Source organism: Ictalurus furcatus, chromosome 13 (assembly GCF_023375685.1).
Source record: "Ictalurus furcatus strain D&B chromosome 13, Billie_1.0, whole genome shotgun sequence".
In the NCBI taxonomy this organism is placed as follows: domain Eukaryota; kingdom Metazoa; phylum Chordata; class Actinopteri; order Siluriformes; family Ictaluridae; genus Ictalurus; species Ictalurus furcatus.
In genome coordinates this window covers 10,876,066-10,902,754 of record NC_071267.1, presented here as the reverse complement: position 1 = coordinate 10,902,754, position 26,689 = coordinate 10,876,066, and the positions used below count along the sequence as shown (strand labels likewise).

Sequence of the window (26,689 nt, the reverse complement as noted above, 5' to 3'; positions counted from 1 at the left end):
GGAGAAAGGTAGGAGGAAGCCAAAGAACCCAGAAGAAACATGCACAAAAACTTTGCACTGACAGTAACCCAGCTGACCCCAGATCAAACCAGGGACCCTGAAGCTGTGAGGCGTTAATGCTATGCCACCACACTGCCAAGATAATCCATGTTATACAGTTTGCCATCGTTAATGTCACCTTAGAAATATAGAGTAAATATAGAGTAAATCATTCAAATGGTGTGGACATTTATGTAACTACAGTGTTTTATAAAATTATTATTACGTTTATTATTTCTTCAAATTCTCTATTTACAAATGTGGGGAAAATATCTGGCATTATTTATCTTCATTTGCGACTTTATTCACAAAACAACTGTGAATTTGTACTGTATATCCACTGTAGAGACTAATAAATAAATCTACATGATTTAATAATAAACTTTAGAAATAAATGTTACTGTAATCTCATTTCCATTGATGATAGGTGATGAGAGGCTATACTGTATGTCTTAACTTTTAAAGTACCCCCCAAGAACAAATTACGATGGTATGCATATTTTCATTAGTTTCCCATTGACTTGATATGTTAGTAATCAAATTATTGTAATAGATGTCATTCACATGTTATTCATATTTTATTGTTTACATGTTAACAAACTCCTATAATATGTATCTTTTGATCCATCCCGGCTGCCACCATTGAACCAGCTTCCCAGACATCCACCTCTTGAACTGCGTACATGTATCTCGATATAATTTGAGGTGATCCGTTTAATAAAGATTACAGTAGCAAAAGCATTCACTGGTACCATCTCTCCTTTGGTGGCTCTGAAGATATTATTTGAGCACCATGCCGACCTGAAAGAGGAACAACCATGTTTACATCTCTGTTTGATCCGCTGCTTGTATTTCACTCTCTGCTTTCACACATTTTATTCTGCAGCTGCATAATATAAGCAACATAGAAAATCCATCACACAGCTATTTGTAATAATGTGGTCACCTTATCTGGGGTTATGTTAGGGCATGTCCAGTTGTAAAGGTAGTAATGCATAGTGTTGTCTCCTTGCGTAAACTTCAGAGGTTCCAGAAATGCCTTATTTCTCATAACGTCCAGGGCAGTGAACACATCAAATCCCCTCTGAAAGGTAAAGTTGATGGTGATTGGAGGTTCAGTTTCCTAACACTGTACCACCTTAGAGATCTTTGATGACATATATGGACAGACTCACTGCTTTTGCTATGACGAGGACATCCTCCATGAGCTGCTGTAGTGGGGTAGCAGTGGTGACTGTGTAAAGAGCGTATGCTGCCTTCAGGCTTCGATAGCTAAGGTGGTTCAAAACAGTCGAAGACAAGGTATAGAAACTAACCATATCAGTTAGTACACCACCGAAACCCTGCAAGAACAATGTTCAGCAAAGGTCAGTGAATGATGGAAGCACAGAAAAGAGATGTTTACTCATTAATGTGGTTACACAGTTCTACTCTCCTGCACCAGAACAGAGGTTTTGACGACGAATTAAACAGAATAGAGAAGTGAGAATGGAAAAGGTTCAATGTGTATTCTTGCTCAAAGATTCCCATGTCCCCTGTATGACGTATGCAAACTAACCTCGACTACATATGTATCAATGATACCATCTCTGGGCAGGAACCAGTGCTGGGTCTCTTCCTTGTTTAATATGGGGAGGAGTTGGAAGTCTTTTAGATACTGTCTCAGAAGATCCTGAACTTTGGGTACATCAGCCAAAGTCATGAGGCGTAGGCCAGCAGTCTTGGTCATCTGTCAAGAGGAAATAAGACAAAGAAGATAGTGAACTCCTGAATGAGAACTGTAAAGATGTAAGGAACTTGTAACAAGGTATTTCTAAATAAAAGAACACCAAATTACAACTATTACTCTATATCAACAGCATCTTTTAGCACCATAAAGACCCACCTCAGGCAGTCGGTTCAGCTTGAGTACACGCTTCAGGGTCATGTGGGGTGGAAGAGTTGAGAAATTTAGCTCAATCAACTTACGTGGGTTCAGGGATCGATGCCAGTACCTGTTAACGCAGAGACAGCGTGCGAGAGAAAAAAACTGTCACATTCAGGTTAATCTGATGCTACAGCCAACTGTGGGCCAAAGTCTAGAGAGCAAAATTAACCATGGTGTCTGGGTGAATGATTATTAGAATGGTATTAATCTCTCTCTGCCTTGTCAATCAGAGTGACATTAGCTAACCATGCAGTGGGGCATTGAAAAAGCTGATAAAGTCTCATACCTGCAGCTTGTCACAGGAGTTGGTAACACAACATTGGCACTGTAGATGGCCTGGTATAAGCCCTGCTGCAGGACCCGTCTGGTGATCTCACGGATAAGGACTGGAGCCATACGCTTGGAGCGCAGCTTCTTATGCACACACAGGAAGTTTACCTCCACCATCTTCTTCTCTCTGTAGAGTTTGGAAATTGATCGTTAAAATCTGTTGAGATCTATGCAAAAACCGAGAATGAGAATGTACTTACATGTCGTATATTTTAACCGTGGAAGGGACAGCACTAATGAAGCCCACTAATTTTTTGTTAGAGTCCACTCGCACTCCACAGTACCACTCAGGCTGCCAACCAGGGGGACACAGAGCCCTTAAACAATCACAATCAAAATCTGTGTATTTTGCCAAATATGTTACATTTATAATGAATTTGTCTTGGTGTATAACCCACTAGTAAACTAAACAAACAATAGACTAGACTAAACTAGACTATTTTAACATAATAAATAAGGGGAGGGATGGAATAAAAAGGTAGATAAATGGAGATATGAGGAAAATGTAGAAGAGTTAAGGGAATTAGGGGAAGAAATTATGAAATGAGGGTTAGGTAAAAATGTGTAAATATTGAAATATTTAATAAAAAATGAAAACATAAAAAAAATAAAAACAAAAACAATCATACATTTAGTTATATTTAAAGGAGCAGTTTGTCGTTTTCAGAGCCCTCTGCAGCCTGTGAGGCAAACTGCAACGAAAACATTAACCAGCTTGCTAGTTCATTTGAATTTTCCCCAACCAATTCCACCCCTGAAACTACTGGAAATTACATATATATCCACTTTCACACTTTCATCAGTAATGTTTGGACATTCACAGTCTCCAAACAGTTCACACTTGCAATCACGTCATTCACGTGCTTCCCAGTAACTATATGGGAATTGTACTGTCTTGTATTAGTAAAATATAACATCAGTCTACCCACACTCAGCCCTTTTCTGTTTAAGTGTTCATTAGTTTCCAGAATAAAAGTGCATGTATGAAACGTGCTTATGCCTCTAGACAGAAATAGAAATAGAGCCTATTTCGTGACCAGAAAAAGCAGAGAAACTATTGAGATCAACTGCATGTTGATATTGTGAATCACAGTTTTTTGAAGGTATCTTTGGTATTATTTGGTTATTATAATGTAGGTCAAGAAACACAATTAAACATTACACACTTCACGTTTAATCATGCTGCGCCAGCCATACTGTAAACTGAGACAACGCTGCCCATCAGAGGTAACACTCACCATAGCACGAACTCGGGGGAGTAGTGGAAGCGAAGTGTGTTGTCATCCTCTTCGGTGTAGTTTTCATTAAGCAACGTACACAACTCCCCCAGCTGTACACACAGGCACATGCACCCAAATCAAAATACACAAGACAATCAAAAAAAAAAAAAAAGAAAAAGAAAAAGAAAAAGTGGAAGAAAATATGGATTGCACATAAATATTATCTCATCATATAAAGTTAGACATATTCTTTTCCAACCAAAATGGACCCTGATGCTCACTAGAGAGCAAGATATGGAAATGAGAACTTAAAGTAGAAAGATTTGCAGTCCACCTGCTCTGGGTTTTCTAGATCCACCGTGTCCCAGCAGAAGCCTTCAGGGAGAGAATAGCACTCCTGTCGAATTTTGGGTTTCTCTGACTGTATGGGTCCATGTGATGTCACTTCCTCTCCTTCAAAACAAGAAATGCCAGCAAAGGCACCATCAAATCTAAACATGCACTGTGGCAGTAGTTCAAGAAGCACAAGATGAATGTCAGTGGAAGGCCTTCGTCACATGGAAAGATATTGTTCAAACAGTATTTAATGTCAGTTTCCCACACCAAGGCATTCTTTTATTTCATACAAACTAACCTGTGAGAAGAGAAACACATTCAAAGCAAAATTTGTTCGAAGGGCTGTACAAAATAGTTTCCTCAACAGAAAAGACAACTAAAATGCACACGAAGAAGCCATTAAAGCATGCAGGAATAAAAAGTGAAAAACACCCCATTGATCCAGACAGTCCTTTTAAATAAATTAAACACCACCAAATATTAGACAGATGTACAGATATAATGTAAAGACAGATATAGAAGAGGCACGGCTAATGATGAGTGGATAAGCTGTTCCACACTTTTGGTGCACCTATTGCCAAGGCAGGAGTATAGATGGTAAATGGTCTGCACTTATATAGCGCTTTTTTCCAAAGCTCTTTACACTGTGTCTCATTCATCCATTCACACACACACTCACACACCAGTGGTAGCAGAGCTGCCATGCAAGGTGCTAACTTGCCATCGGGAGCAACTTGGGGTTCAGTGTCTTGCCCAAGGGCACTTCAGTATGTGGAGTCACATGGGCTGGGAATCGAACCACCAACCCTGCAATTAATGGACAACCCGCATTACCACCTGAACCACAGCCGCCCCGTAGATCAGTGAGATAAGAAGGAACCAAGCCGCAGAGCCTTCAGAAAACATAATAAAACTTAAACTGTGTCTGAACATGTGCTGTGAGAGTGAGGAGAGTTGCAGACTCAGACTATTGTGATCCATTTCTATTTAAGGCTTCTATAAACCCTGTCATTAGCTCTGTACCTATCTTAGTGACTGGCTGGCTGTTCCAGAAGCGGAAACTGTGCCTGTTGGCTTCTTTCAGGCTCTTGGGTGCACCCTGGCTCAGAGAGAAGAGGTGCAGTGCTTTCTGGATCTCCTGCTGCTTCTGTTCAGGGAGGGCATCCAACTAGACAGGTTAGAAAAGATCCACAAGATCACTGATTATTTGTCCTGGAGTAGCTGCTTTAAAAATACTAACTGCTCACAACAGTGTAGAAGATACAGTTGTTAAGGTGGCATAAATGCATTTTACATGCACTTTATATTTTGCTATCAAGTACACACCACTTTAAAAGGGTCCGGTGGTCCCTCCCTAACCCATGTTTGGCCCTTGTCCTTTTTTGGCTTCTTTTTCTTCTTCCCAGCATCACCACTCTCCGAGCTCTTCTCACTGAATTCAAAACAAAGCAAAAAAAAAACACAGTCATCAAGCTCTAACTCATTAAGGACAGACACTACAATGTAAAGATAAAAAGCAGTTACGGGCTTTTGTCCTCGGCCATTTGTGTATTTTCAGGCATTGAATCGGTCTCTCTGTCGACTCCTTTCTATAGCAGAGGTGTGTGTGTGTATGTAAATGAGTCAAGGCCTTATCTCACACAGCAGCAGGGTTTGGGGAGGGGCCACCCAACTTCTATTTTCTCTTTCCCCACCCTCCTGATACTGATATGCCTTATTATCTGAACAATATAATTCAGGAGCTGTCTGAACATCCATACTGCATACCAGAACCCAGCAGGGGTTAACGAATATCCATCAATAATCTCTATGGATTAGCACACAGACACTGCTGTGGATAATGAAGTCAGTTTAGTCATTGATAATTAACCCATTTAACCCAAGCAGTCTTCATGGCTTTGAGTTTGCCAAACTGTAAACATGCTGAAGGTGAAGTTTTGCTTATTTACTGAAAGGTAAATTAAATTATAGGAGTTTCTAGGATTTCATCTCAAAAAAAAAAAAAAAACAAGAAAAGATACAACTGATCACGTAAACGCTCCCGAGAAGATCATGTTTGGACAAAAGGAAACAGACACATGTGGTACATATAAATCTTTACAGGGTCTAGTATTGATATTTTAAAATTAAAACATACTGATACATTTATATAATTCTAACAGGAAACCGGATGTAACATGTAACTGGATGTTGATTAACCGTCCATATTGCACTCATTTTAAAAATATTGTTAAATGTATAAAGCAATATGAGGTACAGAATAACGTCTGGAGTTTTTTTTAAATTACTTTTTCTTCACTATTGTTTGTTTTCATTATTAATGAAAATAGTAACAGTTCAGATTTAAAGCTTTTTTATTTTATTTTATTTTAACTGGTTGACTAGTGCACCTTTAAACGTTTCTCACCAGTCCACTATGTCCACGAATAAAGCTTATATTTTTACTAACCTTCCTAAAACACTTTTTTTGGAAAGGACTATAGTTTTATTCAAAGAATAAAATAAAATGCATGTATGCACATAGCTAGGAAAACCTTGGTATTCAATGGCTGGATGAATGCACAAGAGTTTTCCTGTGTTACATGCAGAAATGTACTTCCAAACATCCACCATCAGAGGGCTTCAGTGTCACCAATCATGCTTGATAACAGCTGTAAGAGTCAACTGTTGCTTTTCAAATTAACAAGAATTCATTTAGAGACAACTCTCAAATTCAATTTAACAAAAAAAAAGTGTTTATTATGTATATTTGGAGATTACAAATGAAATATTTTGGCATTACAGTACAGTACATGACAATTCTATAGACTTATTGATGGCTGTAATACATACATCTCACATAGGTAACAGTATGGCTTCTTCAACTGTGCAAATAAGCTGTTTCCCTTTTCACCATTACCACCACATTTTTCAAATAACAATAACAGCAAGGGTTTTCATTTCTCCTTACTAATTTGCATTTACTAGCACATGATAACTAAACAAAATAATGAAGTGCTTCTTAATTCCAACACATCTGGCAGACCTGTTCAACAAGATTTTAAAAGCATTGGCATTATTGTACAAAAAGAATGTATGATTTTATCAATCTCAAAATTAAATGGGGGGGGGGGACGACTATATACTGTCTAAAAACAGATGCTGGTGTCTCAGCTTTAACAGAGTTAAACGAACCTGACCTCCAAAATTAAACTTATAATTATTATAAGGTTGTGGTTCTACAGCTAAAACAATGCATGTGTGCAGATGGAATGTTACTTACTTAAGGAATGGTAGTCAGGGCTGTAATAGCCATATACATTTTTTTAAAGCAGGGTCTCACATACATGTTCAATTATTCAGAATGTTCACACATGCAAACATCAGGTTCTGTCCGAAACAACAGAATTGTGAATTTTGATTAGTAATCCTTAAACTTATAATAATATAAATATGACAAATAGACAGGAATAACAGTGAGTGATGCAGATCATCACCATCATGTCAAAAAGATTACTTCAGCAGTTAAGTTTTTTTTTTTAACCTATTATATAAAATAAACAGCATTGTTCATATCAGCCCTGAAAGGTTTGTACTGGACGGTACATTTTTAGCGAGACATTTTTTCTGTCCAGTTTCAGTGTTTTTATGATCACATTGCCAACATGCTTTTTGCCAACAACTCTTTCCCAACAATCAAGAGAGAAAAAAAAGGCTACATTTGCAATCCATGAGCACCACAATGCTCTCGAAACCTCATCATGCTTAGTTTAAGCACAGTGTCATTTTAAACAACAGTATTCTTCAGTTGCAAGAGATACCTAAAGGATTTTAATAAATACTGCTACATTTGACACGTTACATGACAAAAAAAAAACCTGAAACCTACTGTATTGCTTCATCATTTCTAAAGACATTATATAATTACATAATAAATATCTTGACCGGTTTTATGTTACTTCATTAATGCATATAATCCCCTGGGGCAATGCCGGGACCTGAAAAACCTCTGGCTTTATTGAGACAAACCTGGTTTATATTCTGCAGTGAATATACTCCTCAGCTTTTTGTGTTTGGTCTCTGTGATTAATTTGCATCACATCTTTCTCAGTAAGTTCCCTATTTAAAGAATGAACAATAACACAGACAGAATATAAATGAAGTCATTATTACTGTACATTAAAATATCAACCGTTGTAACCCAGTCAGTAGTCCAGGTGCTGAATGATTATATTTCCTGTGTTCGACTAGGCTTTGGTTGACATGACATGCTTGTGGCTGCTGTAATTGGGTTTGACCTTGACGTGAATGAAGAGGCTGGCAGGCGTAAGTCTTGAACCGTCTGCTCTCAGTAGCCGCACATGTCTGTAACCTGTAAAACAGATATTTTATTTCAGAGAAGTTGGTATTTAGTGGATCACTTAAAGGATACCTTAAAGGATTTTCAACCTAATCTGTAGTGTAAGTGTATCTGTATTGCACAACCAATAACAATAAGAAGGTTTCTTTACTTTTGAAAGGAAGAGAAAACCTATAGGACCTATAATGGAAGTTTGTTCACCTGCACATTCCCCCACCACTTAGCTCTCCCCTATCATACGACATTTACCAACTGAGTTCTGTGAAGACTAATAATTGCAACCTTCATGACACGTGCATCCGGCCAACTGCATCTTTTCAAAACTGCTGCTCATGCTGCGTAACACACTTTGAGGAAAGTGCTGTCTACCCTCTTCCACATACATAAGCTCACAGATGCATGCAATTGGAGAGTGTCACTCTGACTGACAGGGCAGAGAGAGAGGATGCCATCCCTCCCACCCACAAAACACACCCAGAAAGCACCCGCTACAAAAGTCTGTGGCACTGTCGGGATTCAAATTCATGATAGGGCGAATGCTTTTCTGCTGACATTTTTGTTGAACATATTTACGAAGACTGGATTCAGATGTATTTGTAAATTAATGCCTTATAATGACGGCATGATGGTGGAGTGGGTAGTTCTGCCATCTCGCAGCACCAGTGTCCCTGCATTGATCATGAGCTTGGGTTACTTTTTGTAATGAGTTTCTCTGGGTTTCCACTGCGTTCCCTGGTTTTCTTCCACCTCCCTAAAACATGCTGGTGCATGGACTGTCTATCCATCCATCCACTTTCTGTACCACTCATCTTACACAGGGTCACAGGAAGCCTGGAACCTATCCCAGGGGACTCAGGGCACGAGGCATGGTGCCAAGCCATCACAGGGCACAATCACACATTACAGACAATTTGGAAAATGCCAATCAGCCTACAACTGGAGGAAATTGGGAGTACCTGGAGGAAACACCCAAAGCACACATAGGGCAGGAATTGAACCTCCAACTCTGGAGGTGCGCGGCAAATGTGCTAACCACTAAGCCATGGGTTCCCAAACTTTTCCAGGGCAAGGCTCCCCAAATGGCATTAACATTTGACCAAGGCCCCCCGTTTACAAGATGTCTTTAAAACACATTAATAATACTGACTTCTGAATATATCCCCCTTTTTTATTAATAATTACATCTTACATCTTTACATTACATTAGATTAGGAATTGATTGTGTGTGTGTGGTTGTCTGACAGTGAGAAAGAGAAAATCATGTATTTATTTATTTTTCACACCAAATTGTTGAGGGCCCCCAGGCGCCCCCTGGCAGCCCCCACTTTGAAAACCACTGCACTAAGCCACCGTGTTAGGCTCCAGATCAACCATCACCTTGAATAGGATAACAGATGAGTAATGAATGAATGAATGAATTTGTATGAATTGTTGTTTTTTTCAGTGATGGGACTACTTTTTCAGGGAAAACTGTGTATGGTCATGGTTATTTATTACCACCATTGTGCCTGATCATGCACAGATACTACAAAACCCTTGGAAAGCATGAAATGTACATTTCTTTCTACAATATTATGTATTGAAAAGTTAGATGCAAATCTATAAGAACTATAAGCTTATACCTGTGCGCATGCTGGTGAATGGGAGAGTGAACTGGCCCAGGAACTCATTTCGTGCTGTGTAATCATGATCCTCCACTAAAAAGCGAACTAGGACCAGCTCTGGCACATGTAACAGAAACTTAAAGGTGCAGTCCCACCTGGGGTTAAAGCCTGAGTAAGAACACACAGGAGAGAAACATGACTTAAATACACACACACTCTCTCTCTCTCTCACACACACACACTCACTGAGGTATCTGATCACACACAGGAGTTAAAAATAACAGCTATTGTGTATGCTCATTAAGAAATGATGACATGCCGTTATTGTCAATGCGGTGTGTCTTTTTCTTGTTGTTGTCTATGGGAGCCCCGTGAATCTCCACCCAGACCATAGGGTCTACAATAGATTTGAGTTTCTCTGTGTTTGGCTTAGGCAGCTGCTGGGCTGAGATGACCTGAAACACAACACACAAATTATAGAAATAGTCTCGTAGAAAATTTCTCCAGCTAATTCATTTAATTCCAGGTTTATATTCTAGCTTGTTATCTTGCACTAGCCTTCCTCTTTTTTTTTTTTTTTTAACCACCACAGATTTAATTACGTGACCCAGATGTAAGCTGTCCAAAATATCACTTCAGTGTCAAGACATAATTCTGCCGAATGGCTCTGGGTGGGTCATAACGACCTCCTGTGAGTATGATTCACATCTGGCCTTAACATAGTAGAGTTATTAAAAGGGACAAACTAATACATCTATCTGAGACAACAGACCTTAATAATGAGGAGAGTAGGGTTGTGTCCTGGTCCTCCCCCCGTGTTTTCAGGATTGAACTCGGAGTCAGGCTGGCACAGAAAGCTGGGCTTTAGTACATATCCGCAGCGTCCATTGGGTAAGAAGCGCCCTTGATTTAGATCCATCTGCTCCCCGTGTGTCTGGAAGTTTAGTGCCACTGTAAGAGATGATTAGGAACAAGTTGCTATGTTTGGATGGATTAAGTGTCGAAAATGGTTCATGGTGCAGAAATAATATAATAAATTATAAAACCTAATTATATAAATACCCTATTTCATTTCTTGTCACTATTACACTCTTTCCCTTGCAGCTACCACAATAAATGCTATGTCCATATATGGTATAAGAATATGAATGCTATATGGTAAATGGCACACTTATATATAGCGCTTTTATCCAAAGCACTTCACACTGTGTCTCATTCACCCATTCACACACACACTCACACACCAATGGTAGCAGAGCTGCCATGCAAGGCACTAACTTGCCATCGGGAGCAACTTGGGGTTCAGTGTCTTGCCCAAGGATACTTCGGCACGTGGGGTCATGCGGGCCGGGAATCGAACTGCCAACCCTACGATTAGTGGACAACCTACTCTACCAACTGAGCCACAGCCGCCCGCATGACTATATCATAGTATGTTATGTTTACATACTAAACATACTGTTACGGGCTTTTGTGCCCGTAACTGCTGTACTGGCTGGCGCTACATTGTCACTTACTGTGCCTACTGTCCTGTTTTCATAGTTATTGTAGGGTCTTGTGGTGTTTGCACATGTTTGCACGTGCACTTTATGTAGAAATGTGTAGGTCTTATTTAGTTCTGTGTCGTCTCATATGGTTAGGTGTGTTGTTTTATGTAGCACCACGGTCCTGGAGGAACGCTGTTTCATTTCACTGTGTACTGTACGAGCTGTGTATGGTCGAAATGACAATAAAGCCACTTGACTTGACTTGAGTTGAAATGACAAAGTGAAGAACTATCAACAGTTCTAGATTTACCTTTTGTTTCTAACAGTGTAGGAAAGGCCTTCTTAAGAAGCATGCAATAAAATTTACCAATCTGGCAGCCGGCGTTCCACATGTCCTGAGGGTTGTAGTTGGAGGACTGCAGGCGCTGACCAGAAGGGTAGATCCTGCTGAGCTGCCAGCTGTTATGCCGTACAAAGAACTTCCCTGTAAATGGAAGGCAATTAATGGAAAAACATGCAGTCTGTTGTAATGCATAAGAAGTATAAGCGTGTACTCTGGGACTTTTTTATCAGTCCCACCAGGATTTTGCAAAATCAAGGAAACTCTGCAATATTCGCAGGAGCTCGCAATTTTTCAAAATTACCGGAGATTTTGGCCAAGACATCTCATGTGACATCATCACAACTCGCATTCAGCCAAAGCCCTCTTCGATTCACGTGCGTCGAATATGAGGACAGCTAAAAGGTCTCGTTTACCAACAAACATCACTGCGAAAAACTATTTCGCCAATTCAAGTAGTTTTCGGCAAAAAGAACCCACAAATAAATCCACAAATTGCAAAATTTCAAAATCGCTTATTGGGGGAAAAAGCCGCAGCAAACTCAAGCATTTATAACAATAACAATGACAATAACAAAAAAAATAAATAAACTCTGCGAAATCCTGTATGGACCGTTTTATTATTATAATCTATTATTAGACAAAGCCAACTATTAAACAATTTATACAACTATTAAATGTATGGTTTTAAAATGTCACACATTTTATGGAGTTTCAGTAAGTAAATTTCAGTTAAGTATCAACACACGCAAGTCACCTGAGTTTTTGATATGCTTAAGAGCTTTGCTTTCAGAGAAGGAGGACATTTCATTAGGAGGTCTCTTGGCTGCCTGATCAAAGCCTTTAAACGGAACGCTGCAAGTGTACACTACCAGGTCAGAGAGCTCTGGACTCAGCTTAGACACCTTTGGAGAAGAAGCACACGTACACTGGAAAACACAGTGAGTCAGAGACACACACCACACACACAAGCATGCAAACACAGACAGACAGAATAACTTCATAAAACTGAAACTAAAATACAGGCATAAAAGACCTCGCGTGAACAGGACACTGAGCACAGAGATATATTTTCATAAAAACACAAGGAAGCAGTAATAGTTTACAGAAAAAAGCCCAGCAATAAATAACCAGTAAATACTGGATGTTCACCTTCTTGCTCTCTTTCTTTGCCTTGACTTTGCCCTCAGCTTTACTCTCGTCTTCAGAGCAGCTGGACTCAGATGAACTGGAGTCCTCCTGCTCCACTTGTTCCTTCTTTCCCTTCACCAGGATTTTCCCTTTCAGCTCCTAATATAAAAACAAACATGCAAACCAGAGAACGATCAATAAATTACATATCAGGGTTTGTTTTGTTTTTTTTCAAAACCTATGAATCATAGTGTTCGGTTCAATTAAATACAACTGTAACCTGTCAACCAAGACAGTTTCAGAGTCCACTGGTTGGTGTCTACCTTTTGTCCAAGATGTCTTTCATTACTTACATACATTATATGTGTAGATTCATGTATCAGACATGTTCAATTTTATATGTATGTCACAAAGCAGCTTTACAGAAAACCAAATGTAGATGGAGATCCTTAATGAGCAAATCAGAGGTGATAGTGGCAAGGGAACGTCTAGATTACACTAATATATTGTGTATTTATTTATAAATCATCAATCTTCTACAAGTATACTGTAAAGTCCAACATTACTAAATGTATTGACGTGATGTTCAGTATGAGCATCACAGCCTTTATGATTACAGCAGCAGTACTTAGATACATGTATCGAGGTAAGATTATCCATTGAAGAAATGGTGGGATTTGTGCATAAACTGTGTGAAAACATAGGATCATATATCATATTTGGGCTAAAGGGAAAATTGTGCATTTTGTTTTAGGCTGATTTTAGATTTGTTTGAAGAACTTGCCAATACTACCAGATGTGTTGCGGGGACCCGAGGCAATTTTGTATATTTTTATGCAGATTATATCAGTTGCTACTTTGCGCATCCCAATATTTCAAGATTTTGCTATTCAAATACTTTGACACAGATACTCCATTTATCCAGCACTGCATACAACGTTCTGGGACATAAAAAGATATAATGGATCGTTTTCTAAATATAATAAGATAATAATGAATCACTCCAGAGTATAGGAATGCAAAATGCATTAACCTAATTTCAAACATGAACAATTACCCGGAAACAGGGTCATGTTTTGTTTAACAGTACTGCATGAAAGTTGGCTGGCTGCTGGACTGGTTGGTTGGGAACATGGATACCTTTATTTATAATACACCAAGCAGCCATAACATTAAAACCTCCTGCTTAATATTGTGTAGGGCTTGCCAGCAAAACAGCTCTGACCCTTTAAGACATGGACTCCACAAAACCTCTGAAGGTGTGCTGTGGTATCTGGCACCAAGACATTAGCAGCAGCTCCTTTAAATCCTGTAAGTTATGAGGTGGGGCCTCCATGGATCAGACTTGTTTGTCCAGTACATCCCACAGATGCTCGATCGGATTGAGATCTGGGGAATTTGGAGGCCAAGTCAACACCTTGAACTCTTTGTCATGTTCCTCAAACTGTTCCTGAACAAATTTTGCAGAGTGGCAGGGCGCATTATCCTGCTGAAATAGGCCACTGCCATTAGGGAATACCGTTGCCACTGCCTCTGCCGGCTTGCTATCTTCCCAAAGTGCATCCTCGTGCCATCTCTTCCCCAGGTAAACGCTGCACACGCACCCGGCCGGCCACATAACGTAAAAGAAAATGTGATCAGACCAGGCCAGTTTCTTCCATTGCTCGATGGTCCAGTTCTGGTGCTCATGTGCCCATTGTAGGCACTGGACAGGGGTACGCATGGGCACTTAGATCTGTCTGCAGCTACGCAACCCCATACACAGCAATCCGTGATGCACTATGTGTTCTGACACTTTTCTACCATGCCAGCATTAACGTTTTCAGCCATTAACCATTTGTCCTTCCTTGGACCACTTTTGGTAGGTACTGACTACTGCATACAGGGAACACTCCACAAGACCCAGATGCTTTGACCTAATTGTCTAGCCAGCACATTTTGTCAAAGTCTTTCAGATTCTTACTCTTGCCCATTTTTCCTGCTTCCAACACATCAACTTCAAGAAATGACTGTTCACTTGCTGCCTAATATATCCCAGCCCTTGACAGGTACCACTGTAACTAAATAATCAATGTCATTCACGTCACCTGCCAGTGGTTTTAATGTTATGTCTGACTGGTGTATATATACATACAGTATCTAGCAAAAGTGTGAGTACACCCCTCACATTTTTGTAAATATTTGATTATATCTTTTAATGTGACAACACTGAAAAAATGACACTTTGCTACAATGTAAGGTATTGAGTAACAGCTTGTGTAACAGTGTAAATTTGCTGTCCCCTCAAAATAACTCAACACACAGCCATTAATGTCTAAACCGCTGGCAACAAAATTGAGTACACCCCTAAGTGAAAATTTCCAAATTGGGCCCAAAGTGTCAATATTTTGTGTGGCCACCATTATTTTCCAGCACTGCCTTAACCTTCTTGGGCATGGAGTTCACCAGAGCTTCACAGGTTGCCACTGGATCCTCTTCCACTCCTCCATGACGACATCACGAAGCTGGTGGATGTTAGAGACCTTGTGCTCCTCCACCTTCCGTTTGAGGATGCCCCACAGATGCTCAATAGGGTTTAGGTCTGGAGACATGCTTGGCCAGTCCATCACCTTCACCCTCAGCTTCTTTAGCAAGGCAGTGGTCATCTTGGAGGTGTGTTTGGGGTCGTTATCATGCTGGAATACTGCATACTGATCATGCTCTGCTTCAGTATGTCACAGTATATGTTGGCATTCATGGTTCCCTCAATGAACTGTAGCTCCCCAGTGCCGGCAGCACTCATGCAGCCCCAGACCATGACACTCCCACCACCATGCTTGACTGTAGGCAAGACACACTTGTCTTTGTACTCCTCACCTGGTTGCCGCCACACACGCTTGACACCATCTGAACCAAATAAGTTTATCTTGGTCTCATCAGACCACAGGACATGGTTCCAGTAATCCATGTCCTTAGTCTGCTTGTCTTCAGCAAACTGTTTGCGGACTTTCTTGTGCATCATATTTAGAAGAGGCTTCCTTCTGGGACGACAGCCATGCAGACCAATTTGATGCAGTGTGCGGTGTATGGTCTGAGCACTGACAGGCTGAGCCCCCACCCCTTCAACCTCTGAAGCAATGCTGGCAGCACTCATACGTCTATTTCCCAAACACAACCTCTGGATATGACGCTGAGCACGTGCACTCAACTTCTTTGGTCGACCATGGCGAGGCCTGTTCTGAGTGGAACCTGTCCTGTTAAACCGCTGTATGGTCTTGGCCACCGTGCTGCAGCTCAGTGTCAGGGTCTTGGCAATCTTCTTATAGCCTAGGCCATCTTTATGTAGAGCAACAATTCTTTTTTTCAGATCCTCAGAGAGTTCTTTGCCATGAGGTGCCATGTTGAACTTCCAGTGACCAGTATGAGGGAGTGTGAGAGCGATGACACCAAATTTAACACACCTCGTCCCCATTCACACCTGAGACCTTGTAACACTAACAAGTCACATGACACCGGGGAGGGAAAATGGCTAATTGGGCCCAATTTGGACATTTTCACTTAGGGGTGTACTCACTTTTGTTGCCAGTGGTTTAGACATTAATGGCTGTGTGTTGAGTTATTTTGAGGGGACAGCAAATGTACACTGTTACACAAACTGTACACTCACCACTTTACATTGTAGCAAAGTGTCATTTCTTCAGTGTTGTCACATGAAAAGTTATAATCAAATATTTACAAAAATGTGAGGGATGTACTCACTTTTGTGAGATACTGTATATAAAAAAAATTAGATAAATGTAAGTCGCTCTGGATTTCTGACTCTCTGATGACAGTATTTGATGACCACAGGCAGGATGAGCTCAAGCAGACAGTCAAGACAAACTGAAACATAGAATCAACATATACTTAGAAGTCATGCTCTACATAATTACAAAATAATATAAAAAGAAAGAAAGAAAGTGAGTGCAAAGAAAGTGTAAATATAGGGAAGACAACACAGATACAGCATACAGTTGGACAGAAATGTCAGTATGGACCTGTATTTCCACAGTACCTCTGGTGAGGGAAGGCTGTCACACTTGTGATTGTTAAGGGGTTTAGTGAGCAGTTTATCCCCCAGGATAGAGCGCAGCTGCTGGGCCATAACTTCCTGCTGTTCCACTGAACAGTGATTCTCCAGAGACAGAATCAGAGGGTACGGAGAGGCCTGCACAGTGCACAGACCAGTATAATACAGGAAACTGATGACACATAGACAGAACTAAAGAATTACAATGATACTTTATCTATATGTATACTTTATATAATTACACCATATCAAACATACATTTAAAGTAATACACATCAACATAAAGTCATAATTATGAAACATGAAGCAATATAACAGCACATCCCGTCGTGTTTTCATTCCTTAAGTAATATAATGAAATATTTCATCAGTCCTATGATCTGTGAGCGGCTGAATAAAAAAAGAACAACCTCACAAAAAAGTGCTAACATAAACAATATCTCATTAATACACCCCGTTCCCACCTTAAACGCATACTCAGCAATGGCCTCCACCACCTCTCTGAAAGGTACTTTGGAAGTAAGGGTGTGGCCATGATAAATCACCGGTTCTCTATCTCCATCCCAACAATCGAGCTCAACACAGCGGCAGCCATGGCTAAGAGCTCTGCACAGCACACACACACACACACGCACACAGATAAAAAGCAGGCCTTTACCTTTAAATGTCAATAGGCGCTATGTGTACGTGTAAACGTGGATGTTTTACCGGATATACGGCTCGGCACTGCTCTCGCCCATGACCTGGTCTTTGGTAAGGTAGGTGTTGTGGGAAGAGGAGATGAAGTAGTGACTGAGCGGTTGGCTCATATCCTGATACACTAAGCCATGCTCTGGATCGAACACAACATTCTCCTTCGACAGCATGTACATGGTGAACCCGTTTGCTGTCATGAGCTGGTTTTTCCGAGCTGTGAGCCAGAAAACAGACATAGATGTTAATTGGGCTTATTTGAATACGCACCAAGAGCACAAATAATGCTTTGTAATTATTTTCAAATACTGAGCCATAAACTCTTGACAGTCAATGAGTTCAAATCAGATACAAAATCTTATACATTTTTTATAGCTGTAAGTAATACTATGATGTAAAACTTCTGACATAGTATAATCAGCTAATAGCATATTTATAGATGTCAGCTAGAAACTTATAAGTCCTTGGATTTTGCTGGCAGCTGTTTTATCCAAAATTGCTGGGTGAAGACACATGGGCTAAATCAAATATTTACAATATGGTGGAGTTAAGAGTCCCCACAGTGATGAAAGCTTGTGAGAGTGAGATAATAAGAGAGTTCTACTGTATATAATCAAGGCATGTCATGGAAAAAGGAAAATAATGAACCTTACAAGACATGAATCAACTAATCTATGATGTTTCCCCATACACTTACATTCAAAACGAGGAACCTTTACCCCTGCGAAAATTTTTAACCAACATTACAATCAATGTAACGATAAGTCTCTTTTCAGTAACTGTTAGTTTTAGGTTGACACTAAAGCAGCAATAAAAGCACTTGATTTTTTTCCTCGATCCCATGGATTTGACCATATCATGTTGGAAAGTGTTATTCACATGTCATATTTCAGCTTTTCTAGCATTTTGAGTCACATCAAGGTATATGCAGTTTAGGTCACTGGCTGAAATTATGCTCCTCATGGACAAAGCACTAGTGACCAACCCCATTAAAATAAACAGGGGCCAACAATAATGACTCTCTTCCATAATACCTCATAGTAATAAACAAACACTTGTATGAGGAAGTGGAGAAACGGCACTGTTTTTGAGAGTGTATAATAAAAGACACTGTTTTACCCCACTCGTTGAGTTCATACGTAAGGATGAGACTCTGCGCATGGACAAGGGTGTTGTCTTCTCCTTGGTCTTTCAGAAATTCACGCAGATCCACTGTGGACAGCACACGGCCGTTGGACGAGTATTCCCGGAACACTGCGTCTAGCTCGGGTCGACGCAACAGCTCACGACAAAACAGCTCGATCTCACTGTGGTCCAGACGATCGTCCGCTGAGCGGTCACATTTCTGTTACATACACACATTGAGCTCATTCTAATTGCAGGGTTCATTCCTATGATATAGACTGGTATTTGGGTCAGATTTATTTAACACATATCATAACATTCACGCTTGAACCTTTCTTCATAATTAAAATTTTTTTTTTTAAAGATTTGAGGAGTTACAAATGAGCTCAGGTTGTGATGTCATGACATAGGCTTAATGGTTTGAATCAGCAAATTAGTTCTCCACCCAGAACCTCCATGCTAGATAGCAGGTAATTATGATATATGATATATTTGAAAGGTTTCAGCACTGTAATAAAATCTGTTCTAAAATTACTAAGAACATGGCGTCCTAATGAATATTTAAGATACTGAAATTCCATTCGTGTCTACCTGTGATAAACTAGCTTGCTAGCTACTTGGCATAACAGGAGGACATGGTGGTATTTCCAAAATACATATTCAGAAATCCTGGTATACAGATGTTTATTATTTTCCAGCTGAAAATGACTCAGGGGTATTAATATTACTACACTGCTATAATAGTGAAGGACAAGGATAGTATCAAATGTTATAGCATACGGACTAACTTAAAATGAACTCAATAAAACAATTACATCTAATAATGGTCATTATACCACAGAAGAAGTCTAATCAAGAGCAGTAAGAGAGCGTTCTAACCTTGAACAATTGAAGGGCATATTGCTCATCAAGGTCTATGTTGATCATCTGGAGGAGTGTCTGCACTTCTTCATAAGACATCTTCCCATCCTGGTCTAAATCTGCCTGCTTCAGGTAGCCATGTATCCAGGTGTAAGCAGTCAGGGATCAACACACAAGTCATGTGAGGAATTCAACTGTGTTTTCACATAAACAAAAAATGTGTGCAAAGTTGATTTATTAGCCATATAAGACAACATTAAAGCCTAATTGATTGTGTAGGCTGTATGATCACAAAACCAACCGGACTGAAGACCTTGTGCTCATTTTTAATGATATGCGCTCGATGTGTGCATCATGCTCTCTGTTAAAGAAACTCCATAAAGATGTTCTTTTAGGTTACTTGTATTGTATGGAAATACTGTAGTTCCTTTTCTTGATATTTTCGTAGAGTATAGTTTGCAGAGTGCTTTGCTTTGATCACAAGTTGCATAAGACGTACAGATCCCGGTCATTTCATGTCATCTGTTTATTAGCATGACGACGTACACTAAGGTTTATGTCACATAGAATTACATGATATCGGATGTTGCTATGTATCAGTGTTAGTAAATGAGCATATTGGTATTGGGCTGATACCCATTGCCAGTATTGGTATCCCTATCATGAACTCATAACCTTCTGATCAGTAGTACAGAGCGTTAACAGACTGTGCTGCAACCTGCAGCAAAAGATTTAAAAATATGTCTAAATGACCATGTGACATCAACAAGGCCAGGGAATGAATATCCATCCATCCATCCATCCATCCATCCATTTTCCATACGGCTTATCCTACACAGGGTCACCGGGAGCCAGGAACCTTTCCCAGGCGTGGGATACCCTGGACATCTTGCCAACACATTGCAGGGCACAATTGCACACACACACACACACACTCACACACTACGGACAATTAAGAGATGCCAATCAGCCTGTCTTTGGACTGTTTGTGAGGTGTGAGGCAAGCGTGCTAACCACTAAGCCACACTGACTTTAAGGTGTGAACTCACTATACATCTTTTAGAGCGATTAAATGTTATGGAAAAAAAAAAGTAAATCAATCCTATGTTCCTTAAATGTTTATGAGGGCTATCTGTTGGTTCGGCCAGTTGAATGCTGTTGAAGGATATTGGTCGAGTTTCTCAGTATGACTCATGTTGTTGATTCGATCTTGTAGGGTGCAGATCCCCCGGGCCCAGTGCTGTGCCTCCTCTACACTCTCACACTGCAAGTCCAAACTCTTCCTCGCTCCCTTAAAGACAATGGTCAGACACTGGTCCTCTGGGACAGAGCCAGCAAGCCTGCGCAGGGTCTCTGACTGACAGCCCTCACGCACACACTCCACATCCATTACCGAGACTGAAGACAGAGACAGTACAGAAATAGTGTCATATTGAAAACAACTCAAATATATACCAATCAAATATTTGCAATTATACAAACACAAATAAAGGAGTAAATCAATCATCAGTAAATCAGTAGAGAGAAACACAGGCATACAATATTACTTGCAGTGCTTGATGTATTCAAGGAACAAACACTGGAAAAAAATGGATAAACACGCACACTATATTTGCTTATATATACTGTATTTCCTCCTTTAGATATGCAAAGACAAATATACACACACCTGCAGAGCATGAATCACTCTGATGGAACATACTTAACTAAATGATAACCAATCTTCTTCTTTTTGTGTTGAGGTTCCACTTCATAGTGGAACCATCGTGGTGGAAGGATTAGCCGCTCAGCAGTATGATACTGAACGTTGATGATAACCAATAACAAATATAGATGTTCTGTGACAAAAATGGGTCCAAGACACCACTGTAACAACAGGAAATCTGCTCTGTCAAAAGTATCTGACAGATAATCCTTTCTCTCCTAATACCAGTGGAGTGGAAAGAGGCTACAGCTCTCACTTGCTAGATTACTGTAATTCCTGTTTCATTCCTCATTCGTTGGCTGAAACAAATAGCACACGAGCAGAAAGTACTTTAGCTAGCTCAATCATTCTTGGACAGCTCTTCCATCTCTTCTATTACAGTCAGGCTGAAAACATCCTTGTTCTATCAACACTTGTTTCCTTGAGTCCTAGCATGTTGGGTTTTGTTGACTTCATTGTCTGTTACTTCTGTGTAGCGGCCTTAGGTTTAAACACGCAAAACTCAATGCCAATGGGCCGACAGGAACGTATCTGTCACCAAGAAGTCTTGTTTTTCTTGTTACAAATTTGTATGCCTGAAGTACCCTTAGTATATAACAGACTTGTGATTTTGACCTTGTTTGTAATAATTCCAAAATCTAATCAATTCATCTGCTAGTTACAATGATAATTCCAAAGAAATGCTACAAACATTCAACCTTTTCTTGAGATATCAGGCTAATGAGAATCTCAGACAAATGGACGGATGGACAAATGGCAAAAATCTTACATTGCCAGAAAATGGGCCTTGAGTTTCTAAACATGAAAGCTAAGTAACATCTCTGTATGACAAACAGAAAAGAAGCTACTAAAGGAAAACTATTTCAGACATTTGACCTTGCTGTGACCTTGACCTAGTGACAGAGGCATAAAAAGGTGCTATGTAAATTAAATGTGAATTACATGCTAACTAGTCCTATTATTTTCACAAAATTGGTGTAACCATATCAGCCTGAAGCTCAGTAATGATCAAATTAAGCTGACATTTGTAAACATTATGGCCGTCAATATGGGGAAGAACTTAGTTTACTCAAGATGTTTAAGACAAGATTCTGAGAATGTCTACAAGGGGTGAAAATCTGAAGGAGGTGGTGTTCATTTAAAAAAAAAAAAAAAATTAATGAATACTTTTTAAGACTTAAAAAGACGTTCTCAGGAACCGTAAATCTGATTGAGCTGAGATTTGGCATACTGCGTCCTTGTCCAAATTTGTAAATGAATTTTGACTGATGAATTGATTCCTTTAGATAAGATCTTTAGTGTGAGAGAGTCTTGAATTCATTCATTTTCTTGTTGGTTTTACATTGCGATATTTTGAAGAATAATAGATTAGAGGAAGAAAATCTCAAGTAAAACTAAAGGTATTATTAATTATACTCAAGAAAGTACCATTACAGTGAACCAAGTACTCAAGTACTGTAACAAGAGTACATGTAGTTTGTTACTTTCCTCCCCCGGTGTGCACACATCACACAGGTCTTGCCCACATTGCAAAATAACACCACTGACTACAAGCAACTGAAGACCAAGTTTCTATGTACAGGCTACACTACTTCCAGGGCAATGATTACCCTTCATATAACCCATATAGAACAAACCAGAAGAAGGAAGGCCAAACTCTTCCCACCCCATCATAGCCTCTAATTTGTTGAGTGCAACTTACAGGCCTGGTATAGTTACCCCCCTGTTTGAGCTACAAATAGTTCAGCCCTGTAATAACAGTCAGCACTGTGGCACAGTAGACCTGCTTACTACAGTGTTTGCATACCCATAATTCAGAGGTATATTTAAAACTCCACCTTACTGAAAAAAGCTCTCAGACTTCATGCTTACAAAGCTGTAGTGCTGTTGAGCCCAGTAATGTCTTCTCTCCTCTTCTGATCACCATCTGGTCCAGTTAGAGTGTTAAACTTTAGAAATACTTAAATTCATAAGACTCAATGAGGATGATCTGCTGATGACCCATGTATACAAGACCCATTGCTTTTGGCCCTAGGTAGGCGGACTTACAGGTTTTGGTCTTGCTGAAGGTACCATTGGATTCACAACGCACTGTGACGCCATCATCCTGCAGCTGTAGCATGCGTTTCCTCTGCCAGCAAGGGGAACGCACCTTTAACATGGAGGAGCCATGCAGCATGGTCTTTACATCTGCATTATCCTGGACACCTGAAAAAGAGATAGAGAGCGCGGTGGGGCGGGGGTTGGGGGTCAGAGACTTACAGAATTAACTAGATCGTTTGGTTTATTTCTATTTATGAATGAAAAAGTCATGATAGCCTGATATGTGCAATGCAACAAATTAGTAACAGTGGTTAAGTTGGTCAGCTAAGAATTATGTCTTGGACGCTGTATGAAGTGCCACTAAAAGCACTCAGTAACATAATCAGTTGAAGAATGTCCAAAAGCCCTCTTCAATTCACTCCATAATTGTTCTTCTAAACAACATCTTAAGAAATTTGCTTCCAATTCAACAACAAAATATCAATCACAGCTTAGTCCAGATCTGTTTTATTCACTAAAAGCATGTCAGTTGAAAACCATTATAACCCTTTTAGGTGATAATGTGAGGCATTGTTTTGTCCTTAGCTCATGCTCCGAAATAACAGCACAGCTTGAGGTCATTCAACTTGAACCTCAGAGGGAAGCAAGCTTGCATTCTGTTCTGGGTTTGAAAATGAGTGTATTTCCTACTATATGAAATGACAGATATATATCAAATATATATCAAAAACTTATTCTGTCAGAATGAATAGACTGGGCTGGGCCTGTTCTCTGAGGAACATACTGTGAGTTTCCACACACTGGATAAATAACTCCAACATACCTTGTTTTCGGTGCTGTTTAAAAACAATTGTACAAATGTACCCATAACTGAAAGTTTATCACTGTGCCCTAAAGTTACACTGCCCCACTGTCAACTTTTACCATTCTGTGCTTTTGTCCTCTCTCTCTCTCTCTCTCTCTCTCTCTCTCTGAAACACCCACACCCATGCACATTTACAAAAGTGCTCATTTAACAGCGTAATAACTAGGTAAATGTACAGTACTGTGCAAAAGTCTTAGTCATATCTAAAGAAATGCTGTAGAGCAAAGATGCTTTCAAAAATAATTAAATTAAATGTTTCCACATTTTTTTAAATGACCATAAAGTGCAGTAAACAGCAACAAAAGAAACAAAAGTCAATACTTGTGTGACGACCCTTTGCTCCATAAAAAGGAAAAGGGGGGGGGGGGGGAATGTAGTCTCCAGTACAATTGGTGCAGTTTTATGAGGAAATGAGCTGTAATTTTACTGAGCGTCTTGAACCAGACACGGTTCTTCTGGAGACTTTGACTGTCGCACTCGCTTCTTATTTTTTGCAGCAAAACCTAGCAGCCTTCATTATGTGATTTTTTTTGTCTGAAAAGTGTTCTCTAAATTAATATTCTGCTTTCTTTACTGACATGCAAACATTTCTCTTTAACATTTCATTTTGTTTGGGAATCTAAAATGTTTTTGTATTGACTCGATAATGCAGGAGTCATTAAATAATATATATATATATATATATATATATATATATATATATATATATATATATATATATATATATATATATAAAGGGTGCCTAAGAGTTTTGCACAGTACTGTATGTATGTAATTGCTAAGCAGCACTGAAACACTTTTGACACACCTTTAAAATAAATAAATCAAACTTAAATCTGTTATCTTTCAGACATGTTGGCAAAGTATTTTACTTCTACTTGATATGAATCACTACCAACACTAAACTAATGGTTTATTATAGGCTACAGGAACACACTACCTTTGGATGTAACTAACAACATCAACAACAACAATAATAATAATAATAATAATAATAATAATAATAATTTCCGTGATTTAATTCAGGCTACATGTGCACTAGTCTGGATGCTGAATGTCTTTTCCTTCTCCTACCTAAATTCTTCAGAGGCTGCTGTGCTGTAGGTTGAGTGGCTCCGTTCCTGTGCACGGCCTCTGCCTTGTCCTCGCTGCCCAGCATCACACTTCTGCAGCCCGACCGTTTTTCAGCAGCTCTCTCTACTTCTCCTGAGCCTTAGCGTCCTTGACCTATATTACTCACACAATAAACACCACCGATCTTTTATCCCTCTGCTTCATGCGCACCACTTGACGCATTTATCCCAAACATTGGAGGCCACGCCCATGTTCGATGACGTTGCGAGTGGAGGACGCACTCTGCAATCCGATTACCGAGCCGAGGCTCACAGAACAGACCCGCATGAAAACGCACTGGTTTTTTGTATTATATTTAGTACGCTAATATGCCCCCCCCCCCCCCCCCAGTGATGGCCTCTCTGTTTGAAAAAGAATGAATTATATGGCAAAATCTCTTGCTTCCAAGTTATAAACTACCCAAGGCTTTCCAAAATCTAAATCTGTTTTGAAACCAGCTGGGAGGTCTGATTACACATTTAGCCAACATCACAAGTAAAGAATATAAAACACGATTAGATCTTCCATCTATGCGGGTAGAGTTTGCCCCCAAGAATGCATTTTTGATTGATGCATATTTTAAAAGAGCTATTAATAAGCAAACGTATGCAAGCAACCACAGTTTGTACAAAGCATTTGAATGAAATGTTGCCCCCTCGTGTCCGAATGAGGAATTTCAATTCCATATGGCGCTCAGAATTCAAACCCTGTTTTGACTACAAAAAAAATCCCCGAGGGAACCAATGCCCTGAAAAAGTTTCAGTCTTAAAGATTTAAAGATGAAAATCAGAAACTGATTTGAATTAAAGACATCTCTGAATAGTTCAACCAGCAGTGCATTGCCAACAATAAATTGTCAATTTCATCTGGTACAGAAACAGCTTAACTTAATCCTACATAGTATTATGTTTATCTGGATAGAGAGCAGTTACCATCTGGGTCTAGTTGGAAGTATTTGTTTTATTCACATAGACAGAAAACTGAACTTTAACCCTTTAAACTGAACAATTACCCTTCCAAACTCTTGTTTCCCTAAAGCTAACATTTATTTCCCCTTTGGTTATTTTTCTTGGGGGGAACAATAACGTTCTGTGTTGGTGAACAAAATCAGCACTGTTCCAGAAAAGTTGTGGAAACTTGATAATAAAAAATTATAATATGACAACTGATAAGGTCCCATTTAGATCAACATTTACGTAGAAATTACAACAGAACAGGACACTGTTAAAAATATTTCACTGATTAAAAAGGAATGCCAATCAATAAATATTCTGTATTACAGATATGATTGTGTTCTGCAATTCAGCATCATATATCCTGGTTTGTTTGTTTGATTGTCTGTCTGTTGTTTGTTTGTTTGTAGGTTGGTTGGTTGGTTGGTTTAAAATCAGTATCTGTGATCTGTGTACTTTGCAACTGTATTAATCATTTCATTGAATCTGTGTTACATTATCACTAGTGCTGTAGTTTATACATTTTATAC

General features: G+C 39.5%; 2 protein-coding genes across 11 annotated transcripts; both read right to left on the bottom strand.

The window, feature by feature from the left end:
• Positions 1-73: 73 nt before the first annotated feature.
• nmt1b (N-myristoyltransferase 1b) lies at positions 74-6,380 on the bottom strand. The gene is made up of 12 exons (XM_053639022.1): positions 5,377-6,380; positions 5,179-5,284; positions 4,876-5,020; positions 3,851-3,969; positions 3,535-3,626; positions 2,497-2,613; positions 2,253-2,423; positions 1,925-2,033; positions 1,598-1,768; positions 1,215-1,382; positions 986-1,123; positions 74-840 (listed from the first exon to the last, which is right to left on the bottom strand). The coding sequence occupies exons 1-12, from the start codon at positions 5,412-5,414 to the stop codon at positions 820-822; spliced, it is 1,395 nt and encodes a 464-aa protein (XP_053494997.1). The 5' UTR covers positions 5,415-6,380; the 3' UTR covers positions 74-819.
• A 184-nt stretch (positions 6,381-6,564) lies between these two features.
• Positions 6,565-25,480, bottom strand: plcd3b (phospholipase C, delta 3b). 10 transcript variants are annotated; one of them, XR_008387449.1, is made up of 18 exons: positions 25,168-25,479; positions 23,235-23,393; positions 20,650-20,878; positions 19,499-19,628; positions 18,614-18,839; positions 17,510-17,711; positions 17,266-17,407; positions 16,787-16,939; positions 16,492-16,614; positions 12,775-12,912; positions 12,380-12,551; positions 11,650-11,766; positions 10,568-10,746; positions 10,115-10,250; positions 9,814-9,963; positions 8,130-8,203; positions 7,861-7,950; positions 6,565-7,221 (listed from the first exon to the last, which is right to left on the bottom strand). XR_008387449.1 is itself a non-coding variant. In XM_053639014.1 (17 exons), exons 1-17 carry the CDS (start codon positions 25,250-25,252, stop codon positions 7,939-7,941), a joined length of 2,427 nt encoding a protein of 808 aa, XP_053494989.1. In that variant the 5' UTR covers positions 25,253-25,479; the 3' UTR covers positions 6,565-7,938. The 10 variants fall into 10 exon arrangements, 7 of the variants coding, with proteins under 7 accessions (XP_053494989.1, XP_053494988.1, XP_053494987.1 ...); XR_008387447.1 differs by having other exon boundaries at positions 7,861-8,203; positions 25,168-25,478; XR_008387448.1 differs by having other exon boundaries at positions 6,565-6,877; positions 7,861-8,203; positions 25,168-25,478.
• Between the last annotated feature and the right edge of the window lie 1,209 nt (positions 25,481-26,689).

Bases quoted from the DNA above. Each gene is read 5' to 3' on its own strand.
- nmt1b (XM_053639022.1), bottom strand. From the start codon at position 5,414: ATGCCTGAAAATACACAAATGGCCGAGGACAAAAGCCC. The intron at 1,769-1,924 runs GTGGGTCTTTAT...TCCTCTTGACAG, and splicing joins AGCTGAACCGACTGCCTGAG to ATGACCAAGACTGCTGGCCT. The intron at 1,383-1,597 runs GTTAGTTTGCAT...TTGTTCTTGCAG, and splicing joins TTGATACATATGTAGTCGAG to GGTTTCGGTGGTGTACTAAC.
- plcd3b (XM_053639012.1), bottom strand. From the start codon at position 25,252: ATGCTGGGCAGCGAGGACAAGGCAGAGGCCGTGCACAGGAACGGAGCC. The intron at 18,840-19,498 runs GTTAGAACGCTC...TGTATGTAACAG, and splicing joins ATGCCCTTCAATTGTTCAAG to AAATGTGACCGCTCAGCGGA. The intron at 17,408-17,509 runs GTAAAACATCCA...TGTGCTGTGCAG, and splicing joins AGTGCCGAGCCGTATATCCG to AGCTCTTAGCCATGGCTGCC.